Genomic DNA, 12,586 nt, shown 5'->3' with positions numbered 1-12,586 from the left:
GTGACCAGTCTTTCCCAAGTACTTTATATCAATCTGGACTAGACAACAAAAAGCTTTATTGATGACCATAACTCTACATCATTCTAAATGATTAGAATGTCATCAACATACATTAAAAGATTAATTATTCTATATAACTTTTACACACATAAGACCTTTTAATACTTGATCAAAATCAAACAATTTGATTGCTTGATCAAAGATGATATTTTATGATTCAGATGCTTGGTTTAGTCTATAAATGGAATTTAAGCAACTTGCATACTAAACACTATTGGTTCTTTGCTAAGTACAAGTCTAGTTACATCATATAGATGTCTTCCTCAAGATTGCTACTAAAAGAAACTTTCTTGATATCCATTGCTATATTTCATCAAAATGAAATATAATGGATAAGAGAATCCAGATAGAGTCAAACTTCACTATTGGTGAAAAAATCTTTTCATAGTCAAACCATTGAATAAATCTTTTCACCACTAGTTTTAACTTTGAAGGGTTGCACCTTCAAATCTATCAATCTCATTTTTCTTGTAGACCTATTTGAGAACAATAGGCTTAATGCCGCTAGGCGCCTCTACAAGTTCTAGAATTTAAATAGAATCTAATTCTATTCACATAACCTTGATCTAGTAATCCATATTTATATCATCTATTGCCTTTACATAAGATCGAGGATCAAATTCATATCCTTATGGAATGACTTCAAAAGTTTTTAACAAAAGTATGAATTTATTTGGTAATTGATAATCCTCCCACTACGATATTGTACCGGTGTTGCGGTGTATCTAATACAATCATCTCATTTCTAAATGTATTTTATAGTTGTCTTGTAACAAATTCTAACATTTTTCTTCTAGAACAATTCTACGTTTAGCTTTAAGATTATTCACATAGTCATCATCAAGAAACTTTGTATTTGTACTTTACAAACAACTTGTCTTTTTTATGACTCCCAAAATAATCTTTTGCAATTCCTTTTGGATACCCAAGATAAACACACATTTTTCTACCTTTTGATTTCAATTTGTCAGACTTACTTTCTAGCACAAGTGCTAGACATCTCCAAAAGTGGAAATATCATATACTAGGTTTTCACCCAATCCACAATTTGACAAATGTCCTAGAAACAAACTTCTGAAATCAATTTTAGAAAATGTATAGTAATACATAGAGTAAATCTCCAAAAGAAATAAGCAAATGGAAATACTTATCATGTACTTTACTATTTCTAAAAGAGTCTAATTCCTCCTTCATATTATCCTCTAAATAGAGTTCATAGACTGGGAATATAACAAAGTAATGGTTCTAAAAGCCCATCTTTTATCAATCTTGAATACCATTTAGATTAATAATATCTAGACATAAGTGCCAAAACATACAATAACAAAGGATGAAAACTTTCTCTTTAAAAAGTAAAACATGTAAATTTCCATGGAGAAAAAAATCATGGACAATGCTTAGCTTTGCCAAAACGGAAACACTTTCCTTTTGGTCATACTTTTGAGTCTAATTTCCTTTTGGCAACTACTGGGCAACTAGTTTGTCCAATTGTTTGGTACTATAATTCCTCTTCTTATCACCCTTACCTTTCAGTCTAGGCAAAGAATTTGAATTAAATCATATTGATCCTAGCCTTAGCTTTTAGGATGTCTTCCATTGTGTAGAACTCACTCAGCAATTCAGATAATATAAAAAGAATTTACTTATTTTCAAAACAATCTGAATTGATCAAATGATTTTAATAAGGACTTGTGGATTATATCTATACAAGATTAACATTTAATCTCTACATCTAAGAATTCCAATTCATTTAAAAAATGAAAATATTTTCTTAAAATGACATAGAATTGGAACTCCTTAAGCTTTTCCTAGCACTCAATATGATTCATACCAAAACTCTCATTTAGACTTAATATAAAGTCTAAGTCTAGTACTACTCTTGCATCTCATGTTGTAGCACAATTGAGATAGAAGCCAATGACACATTTTAGCATTTCAATGGAGACTATGATTATATCGGAAGCTATCTTCCATCAATGCATCATGCATAGGAAATTATGACAATGCTGAATCGAAACATATTTATGTACTTCAGCTCCTTTAACCACCATGTCCAAAATTATTTCTTAGTTAATGTAATTCAATTAAAATAGTAGCTAGAGAACAAAATTTATGAAAACTTTATTTTGAGACTATGAACATAATTACATGGACATTATATTTTGCATCCATAACCATATAATATGGACCCCGAAAACCATACTATACTAGGTGCAACGACAACTTAATCCTGCAATTAATATTCCTCAACATAGAGTGAATACCAACCACTGTGATCAAGTGAGAACTATTCTTATTATTAATGCTATCATGGTAACTCTTACCAAACAAAAATAATTTTCCACTCTTCCTTTAACATCTAATAAATAATAGCAAGAACTCAGCATAGAGGATACTATCAAACTTAGTCTAGTGTATACCATTGCCTAGACCCATGTGTAGCCACATAACTCTAATCTTGTAAGGTTTAATCTTGTAGTACCATGAAATAAACACCTTCCGCATGGAATGCGAAGCTCGAGGCCAAGATGAGATGTTTACCCCACACTACTATGAACTGACAATAGAGGCCGTGAGATGCAACCCTTGCATCTTTCTCCCACTAGAAATTTTAAAACAAGTGGATTGTCTTGAAATCATTAAGATATTATCACAATTTTAACCTTTCACATAAGATGTGTTTAATTGTTTAAATTCGATGTGATTTGACTAAGTCACATCACAATAGCATAACGAACATCCGTGTAATCACAAAGAAGTTTAGTCTTGTAATCCGTGAAGTAAATACCCTCCACATGGAATGCAAGGCTCGAGGCCAAGACAAGGTACCTATTCACATTACAATAAATTTAACAAAAGGGTTATTTTAGCACTCTCACTCATTATTTGGATTTTTCTTTAAATAATTGTGATCCTATCACAACTAATAACCTTACACTTGTTGAAGACTCCAATCTCATTAAAATCACTGATTAAAATGGAAGTCCTAAACTATTTAGGATTCCTTAAACACTAATGAATCAAAAATTAGTTATATAGAACTCTATCATTAACTTATTTGATTAAAAATTCTAATCTCATTAGAAACTATATTCCTTTTAATTAAGCTTTAATCTCATTAAAACTTCTAATTAAAATAAATTAAGAACTTTTAATCATACAACAATTCCAATCTCATTAGAATGTTTCTTAAAAGAGAGGACCTAAACAATTTAGGACAAGAGTTCTATTTAACTAACATCTTTGATCTCATTAGGTCTTTTAGATAGATAACAATTAATAAATGTCCTTAACTTTTAAGGACCATAAAAATGAATCATTTTATATAGAACCATGAAAGCTCGAAAATGTGTCAAAAACACAAGAGCTGTTTAGACCCCCAAATCAAAGTTACGGCTTGGTTGATTTTACACTAACTTAAAACTAAGTGCGGAATAGTGTAAACACAAGCATATAAGCAAGACAATTACTCTAATCCATATTTAAAGCAATACAGCAGTAAAAATGAAATGAACAAGAGTAAGGAAGAAAGATGCAAACACAGACAATACGGAGACATGTAATCGAAGAGGAAACTAAAGAACTCGGCCAAAAACCTCTCCGCCGCCCTCCAAGCAGAAATTGATCCACTAGACAATCAGTTAGGATACATGGGTGAGCAAGAGACCCTCCAAGTCTAACCTATCATCTATACCTAACCCCTTCAAGCTCCTACTCCAGCAAAGCTTCTTGGAACCGTGTCTTATCTAATTCTTCGGATCCCGCAACAAGCTCCATGTTGCATTTGGCATTCTAGACTTCTTCCAATGCTTCCCAGCAGCACCAAAACTCCACTTGACACTCTCAAAGGGTGTGGTAAGTGTTTGGGCTATCAACCTCTCAATGGTATGGAAATGGAGAGGTAGGAGATGAGGAAATTCCCAAAGCAAATGTGTAGAGAATTGTGGGTATGACAATATCTAACTCTCAAAGTGTTTGGCTAGGGTTTTTTTCTCAGAAGCTCTCTACTTTATTTGTGGGTAATGTGAGTATAAATAGTGTAGGCATAGAAAGTGTGTATCAGACTGGACAGGCTGGCAGAACAGAATACCTCACAGGGGTCTCGCGGGAAGGCCTTACTCGCGAGATACTCACAAGACACAGCTATATCCATCTGATGCGAATCTTCGCATTCCAGTATGTGCAGGGCACATGAGTTACTTTGCGGGATGCTAAGTCGCGAGCTACCCGTAAAAACACTTCATTCTTCAATAGTTTGAGTCTTCACACTCTCTCTCTCTCTAACACACAACCCTTACAATGAAATCTTACAATAAATACAGGGTACAAACGATTGAATAAAATTACAATCAAATTTGCCATGGAATATAAGCCAACAAAAACACATAGTTGTAAATAACAACTTTACAAACCATGTGTAATCTCATCACGCATAACCTTACATATAACAGTGTGTTATCTATGTTTTAATACTTAGTGAAATTTCACAAACAGTTCATCTCAATCGGTCGAATCTATTTCTCGATCGATCGTAATATTCATCAAAATATTTCCCAGTTTCTAGATGACTCGACTGTTACCCGATTCCTATTTGATTGATCAAAAAGACAAATTTGATCGATCGAAAGGAATTCTCAATCAATTGAAAAATTGAAAAATTCCTCACAAAGTCTTGAGTTGACTCAATTGATTCTCGATTGCTACTCGATCTATTGAAAGGAATATTCGATCGATCAAAAGTGATTCTCGATTGGTCGAAACTCATGAAAATTGAATTTTTCAGAGTTTCTGGTAACTGTTTTTGACGTTTCACTTGAACAAAACATAGTTTCTTGATCACATCAGAAAGAGATTGAGATCAAAACTGAATTCCATTGATGTTATAGCCTTAAAGTTCAATTTAACATACTTAATATCAAACTTAAACAACATCATAACATCAATGTCAATTTTTGTCAATCAATTATTTCAATAACCATGCAGAAAATTGAGTGTAGAATCTTCTGACATCATGAAATTACCATCTCTAATTCCAAAACTCACAAAACATGTTATACAAATTCGAAATTAATGATCGCTCTGATACCAATTGTTGAAAAAATACATGTTTATATCACATACAAAACATACGCAACGAAAAATTAACGGATCTAGTTCATTCGCAATTGATAACAAGTACTATGTAAGTTTCAGAATTTAAGAACAAGAAAGCATACCTTGGTATGGTAAAATTCAAAACAAAAGATTAGAAGTACTTAGGAACACTTTAAATCTTCACTCCAATTCCACTTAATGCTCAAGAAGTATGATCTCTCAATCAGTTTCTAATGGGAGAATAAGAGAGTAGCTTATACTCACATATATACCATTTCATTCCTTATGAAAAATTTATTAAAATTCTCTCTTATGAAATTCTGTATGTATCTCTTCTTATATTTTACTGATTATGTAATTGGGCTAGGCTTTTGGGCCATTTCAATTGGGTTTTAGTATGTGGTTTGGAATGGAATCAAAATGGAACAAATAAGACTTTAACTCCAATGGGCCTTGGACTTTTCTATCAACTCTTGACAAGTTCAAAGTTACCATTAATTATATTCAATACCACTATATGAATATAATTGCACTCTAAACCTTATTAATAAATTATAAAAAATCATGAATGTTGGCTGCCACTTTGAAGATTATTACATCTTAATCCTTGAGTACCCGGTTTAATCCTTTAAGTTACTTACCATATATTTATAAAATCCAATTTCATAAATATATACTTTAGTAATTGCTTACTAAAGTGGTTAGGCCCAACACTCTGAATAACCAAACCCATTAACCTTATCCCAATGAAATATTTTATATCATCGTTAAGAGATTATAAATTCCATCTTGAGAATATATATTCCATCAACACTAAATACGGCTACCCAACATACTGAGGTTTTAATCGTGACTTTAAATCTCACTCCTAATATATCAAAGCAACCTACACCTCCTGATTAGATTCATTATTCTCTCAGGATTTAAAGTTGATTTAAATAAAAGTCGTAAGATTTATTATTTATTTGACAGTAGTTAGAAGAATAATAAATCTCACAGCGGTCCAGTTCAATATGTCTTAACTCTTAAAACATATCAACATATCAACTAGAAATCTCTACTTCTATGATCAATACAAATCATCTTAGTTGATATGTTATAGTTTTCGCAAATAAAATACTCAATTTCATCATCGACTACGAACTAAAATTTTGAGTTTACAAAGAACTTGTGATTTATATCTTTTGTGACTAAATCATATAAATCACATACTATGCATCTTATGGACTAAGATAATGTCTCATTAGTTCATTTATAGATAGTCTCATATAATTAAACAATTTAATTATTTATGACATTCGAATAAATTGGATTTTAGTGCATAAACCCCAACAATTACCATTCCTCATATGAAAACATTTTTGTCTACAATTCCTGAAACAAGTTTATAGCTCTTAGTGGTGATACCTTGGCATTCATGAATGACTTTAACGACAAATTTGGCATTGAGTTGTTTCTCCTTGTGCAGCAACTACAATAAGAGCAATTCAAATGATGACTCTTGCTCAACTTTTGAATACTACCAAACTCAGAATCTCTCAAAAACCTCAAAACATTAAATATTACTCTTGAGGGCTTAAACAATCAAAGTGATGATTCGCATAGTACTGTTTCATGAATTTATACATTCTTAATGGATCCACCTTTGCTCAATATTTCAACTATAAATCTTCACATTGACCCGTCAATTGATGATTGGTATTTTAGTTTGTCTGCGGATATCGATGCTTATGTAAGGAAGAATATATGAAAATGCATGGTTTTAAAAACTAGGAACCAGCCTTCAATCCAGTCCGATTATGTTAAAAAACGAAAAATAACATAAAAAACCAGCAAATAGTGAAAACCGGCCGATTTATTCGGAAAACCGAAAACCGATGAGGTCGAATCGGTTATTGACCGGTTGGTCATTTTTTGTCCTTTCCCAGCCTAAAACAGTAAAACTACGTTGTTTTGGCCTTAAAAAACTAACCCTAAAGACTAATTCCTAACCTAATACTCTCACACTCTCATCATTTTCATTTCACTATCTTAGTTCTCACTTCTATCTTACTAGCCTCTCCGCCTCCCTCTCACTCAGCTCAAGCTCACTCTTTCTGAATTTCACGCACGCCACGCCCACGGCTCTCAAACATTTTTTTCCTTCTCATCCTCACGGGTCTGATCCTCTCAAACTCTGAAGTGCTGGGTTTTTTTTATATTCTTTTTTGAGTTTTTCCTTCTTGTTCTTGATCTTGCCCTTGCCCTCTAAAATGCTCTGCTTTCTGCTTCTCAGCTTCATCAGGTAATATTCTTTTCTTTTGATTTTGATTACTTGATTTTGATTTTGATATCGATAATTTTCTTTTCTCAGTTCTTTTTTTTTTTCTTTTTTTTTTTTCATTTCTCTTGGCTTCATCTCAGGTTCTTCATTTCGTGACTTCACTGGGTAAGTGGTAACTTCTATCTTTCAATTATTACTTGATTTTGATTAGTTGATTTTGATAATTTTCTTTTCTCGATTTTTATTTTTTCTATTTTTTCATTTCTCTCGGGTTCATCTCAGATTCTTCATTCATGTTCTTAGCTTCATTTCTGATTCTTCGTTCTGTGGCTTCACTGGTAAGTGGTAACTTCTATCTTTCAAGTTTCAATTATTAGTTTACAAAGTATGTTGTGGATTTTGTGTATGTTGTGGATTTGATTTACAGAGCATTATTGTTTGTGAAATATAGTTTACAGAGTATTTTACAGATTATGTTGTGGATTTGATTTACAAAGCATTATTGTTTGTGAAATATTGTCTACAGAGTATTATACTATTGTTTGTGTATGTGTGTATGTTGTGTTGATGAATTTATTTGTTGATAAAATGGTTGTTGCCAGTCTGAAATTGTTAAGTGAAATGGAGTCCGCCTCTGTACCATCTAATGAACATGCTTCTACAACCAGGTATAATGCTAATTCTTCATCTGTAAGAGCGAAATGTGATCCCGCATGGGATCATGTAACTGAAGAGTTGAAAGACGAAAAAAGTAGTTATAGATGTATACACTGTTGGAAAACTTATAAAGGAGGGGGCATTTATCGGATGAAAAGACATCTAGCTGGAATTAAAGGTGATGTGGCTGCATGTATGGGTGTACCTTATGATGTTAGGTTTCAAATGGTTGAGAATTTGATGGACATTTCAAAATCTAAAGAACAAACAAAAAAAGATCAAGAAGCATCTAATTATTCACCATTAAAGGACTCACTAGAATTTGAAGATGTCCAAGAAATTACTCCTAGAGGTAAGGGGTTAGGTAGGGGAATTAGAAGTGGTCCTAGTAGTTTTCCACTAAGATCCAACTTGGTAAGAGAAAGGTTGGTGACATTGGTAATTACTTCACTCCTACAACAACACTAGGAGTTCAACTTTCTATTAAAAGTGTGCTTGCTGGCAAAGAAAAGAAGTGGAGGGTTGATATGGTTGTAGCAAGATGGATGTATGATGCTTGCATTCCAATTAATGCTGTGAATTCTAGTTATTATCAACCTATGTTTAATGCTGTAGCTTCTTATGGTCCTAAATATAGAGGCCCAAATTATCATGCCCTTCGAGTGCCTTTGTTGAGAGAAGCAAAAAGAGAAATCCAATTGATTGTTGATTCTCATCATTCATATTGGGCTAACACTGGTTATACAATAATGACTGATGGGTGGATTGATACTAGGCATAGAACATTGATTAATTTTCTTGTCTATTGTCCTAAAGGAATTATTTTTATACGTTTTGTTGATACTTCTGACTTGGTTAAGGATGTTATTAATTTAAGTAACTTGTCTGATGAAATTGTTGATTGGGTTGGTCCTGCAAATATAGTACATTTGATCATTGACAATGTTACAAATTATGTAGCTACTGGAAGAATTTTGTGTGGAAAATATAGGAATATTAGTTGGTCACCTTGTGCAGCATATTGCTTAAACCTAATTTTTAAGGAGATTGGGAAGATGGATCATGTAGCTAAACTTGCAAAGCGTGCATTCAAGATCACAATGTTCATCTATAACCATGTGGCTTTGCAAGCTTGGTTGAGGACTAGAAAAAATTGGACGGAAATTGTGCGTCCAGGGCCAACTAGGTTTGCTACTACTTTCATTGCCTTAGGGAGTCTTAAGGAACATAAACATGACTTACAAGCATTGGTGACTAGCAAATTTTATGTTGAATCAAGATATGCAAAAGATAAGAAAGCAAAGGCAGTGGTGAAAATCATTCTTGACAATCAATTTTGGAATGATTGTCATGTAATTATGCATATTATGTCACCATTGTTTCGTTTATTACGCATTGTTGATTCTGATGAAAAACCAACTATGGGTTATGTATATGATGGCATGTATAGAGTAATTGATGGAATCAAAAAAAAAATTCAAGGACAAGAAAAGACTATGGGAGACTTATTCATGTTGGGATAATCAATTCTATAGAGATATTCATGTTGCTGCTTATTGGTTGAATCCTGCATTCCAATATGACTCATCCACTCTTAATAAGAGGCTAGAGACACAATCTGCTGTGACAAATGTTATTGAATCAAAAGTTTTTAGTTGGTCGGTTGAAGTTGGTGGAGGAATTAAGGCTATTTCGAGAGCGTGAACAAAATTTTGAAACCCAACTTGCTCAAGAATCAGCCAAGACCTCTCAGCCGGCTAAGATATTGTTTACTTTAGCTAATAATAAAATGAAAATATGTTTTAAAGATCATAGCTCTTTTTTATATTTTTGGGATAAGTATAGCTGTGTTTATTGATTCATTGTATCTTTGTTTTGTGTTATATATGGAACTTAGATGAGTGGTGGAAGTTGTTTGGATCTTGTGCTCCAACCTTACAAAAGTTTGCAATTTGGATCCTTAGCCAAACAGCTGCCTCTTCGGGATGTGAGCAGAATTGGAGTGTTTTTGAACAAATACATACCAAAAGAAGAAATAGATTGGAGCATCAACGACTTAATGATCTTGTGTTTGTTCATTATAACTATCGACTGAAAGAAAGGTATTTATTAAATAATCTCTTTGTTTCAATGTTTTTGTGAGGAAATATGAGTGATTCACTGATTTGGTCAAGTGGGTTCTTTGTGATTGTGAAATATAAGTGATTTGGTTACTAATTAAATTATTCATTATGTTCATCTTATGATATAGAGTCAAAAGGAAGAAGTTCAATTTTGATCCTATTGATTATGCAAGTATCAATAAAACTGAATTTTGGGTAGTGGAAGATGAGGAACCTCCATTTCTAGATCATGAGGAGATAGAGAACGCATTATATGAAGAGGGAGCCTATCCAATTGAAGAAGGATCTTCTAGCCATGTACAAAGAGGTTAGCTTATAACAATTCTTTGCCTAATTGCATATTTTAATTAGACTATTTATGATTTATGAGAAATGATTATTAGAATCGTTATTTCATTTATTGTTTTTTGGTTTTGGAATTTGTATAGATATGGACGATGATGTAATTGAGGATGATGATGACATTAATTTGGAATCATTTGGTAATGAAGATGATGCTCCTCCCGAATTTAGAGATAAAAATCATCCTATTCATGTTGAAGATGAAGAAGGTGAGGATGAGGATGATGATAATGATGCTAGTGGTGGAGCATTTGGTTCATATGATGATATTGATTTCAATTTTCTTCATAACAAATGAGGCTTGGGTCTTAAAACTTAGTAATTGTTTGTTTGAAACTTTAAAACTTATTTGCTTTTTGGATGTAATGAACTTATTTTAAGGTGAGGATGAGGATGATGATAATGATGCTAGTGGTGGAGCATTTGGTTCATATGATGATATTGATTTCAATTTTCTTCATAACAAATGAGGCTTGGGTCTTAAAACTTAGTAATTGTTTGTTTGAAACTTTAAAACTTATTTGCTTTTTGGATGTAATGAACTTATTTGTTATTTGCGATTTGGATGTAAATGTAATGACTAATGAACTTATTGTTGTGGAATTTGTGTGTATCTTATTATTAAAAGACAAAGCTATAGATAAAAGTACATGAGTTGTTGATATGAAACAACAAAGATGCTTGGTATTGTTGGCACTTCATCATCCCCATTCCCTATTGACTTGCACTTTGACCTCACCTATGCCAGGCACTATCGTGGGCTTTGCAAGTAATGCTATGATTCAAAGGCCATGCCTATGATGTAAGGGAGTCAATACTGTATCGGAGGCTGTACTGATTTGGCTAGCGGTACAATATATTTCGGATACCGGTCAATACCGGTGTACTGTTTTGGGTTTACCGCTATATATATATATATATATAAATTCATAGATTAGACTAATTTGTAATCTTAAACCCCACACAAGCCCAAGCTCAAGCCCAAGCCCAAGTCTATACATTTATATCTATAAAAAGAATTAAAAATCAAGTTAAATTTAAAATACTAAACTTACCTTTTAGTGCTTTCACATGTGAACTAATTGAGGGCTTAAAAAAAAAAAAAAAAAAAAAAAACAACAACAACAACAACTAACATGTGAGAGGACTTTTAACCTTTTTTAGGGGCTAGGAAATAATTAAAAAAAAATGAAAAAAAATCTGACACAGGAAAGTTGCTTCTGACTTTACACATAACTTTTGCAAGCTGTTAACTTTATTGGGTGTTTAAAGAAGCTGAAATGTAGGCTATTGGCTTAAGTTGGACGCAACCAAGAAAGATGAAAGAGAAAGTAAATCTGAAAGAGAGAAAGAGAACGCCGGTCAAGAAGATCTGAAATTTGAGGGAGGAAAGACCATGCGCTATGAGTTTGAGAAACTGCAAGTGATGCCAGTGAGTGGAGAGATGAGAGACTGAGAACGTCTATTTTTTTTTTCTTTTTCCTGTTTCGGCCTAGTATCCATTTACCGGCCAGAATATCCGGATTTTGTCGATACAGCTGGTATGAAGCCGGTATGTCCGGCATTTTTTCCGGTACAAAATAGGGAGGTTAAGTGTACCGGTTCACTGGCCGGTACGATATATACCGGCCGATACGGTACGAAGTTCAATCCCTTGCTATGATGTGCATCTGTGATTCTATATCCTCAACAAAATGCATTAATTGCTTATTAGATCATGTTATGTCTTCTAGGCCTTTTAAAAGGAATAAAGGATACAATGGTCTGTCTTCCTCTTCCTGGCCTTTTGAAACTTGGGGTTTGGTTGGGGTTTGTTTTCAGTTTGGGCATAACTGAGCCTCTGTAAACTTTGAATATGAGCCTAATCATGTTTTTAGTATATTAAAAAATTATTAATTATTTATATAATTTAAATAAATAATAATTAAATTATTTATGACATCACCAATTCAACCATCGGTCGGACCCCAATCCAACCATAAAACCGATAATTAGCTCATTTTCAGGTTCTCTCACCGTACAGGTTTTTAAAACCATGTGAAAATGA

At 33.0% G+C, this 12,586-nt stretch overlaps 1 protein-coding gene across 1 annotated transcript; it reads left to right on the top strand.

Annotated features, from left to right (window-relative positions):
- Positions 1-8,005: 8,005 nt before the first annotated feature.
- LOC136063198 (uncharacterized) lies at positions 8,006-11,995 on the top strand. Its single transcript, XM_065763219.1, has 6 exons — positions 8,006-8,426; positions 8,543-9,518; positions 9,610-9,774; positions 10,326-10,504; positions 10,626-10,793; positions 11,826-11,995. The coding sequence occupies exons 1-6, from the start codon at positions 8,006-8,008 to the stop codon at positions 11,993-11,995; spliced, it is 2,079 nt and encodes a 692-aa protein (XP_065619291.1).
- Positions 11,996-12,586: the final 591 nt, after the last annotated feature.

Source organism: Quercus suber, unplaced genomic scaffold, assembly GCF_002906115.3.
Source record: "Quercus suber isolate HL8 unplaced genomic scaffold, Cork oak 2.0 scaffold_498, whole genome shotgun sequence".
Lineage (NCBI taxonomy): Eukaryota > Viridiplantae > Streptophyta > Magnoliopsida > Fagales > Fagaceae > Quercus > Quercus suber.
This window is presented reverse-complemented; position numbering and strand designations above follow the sequence as displayed.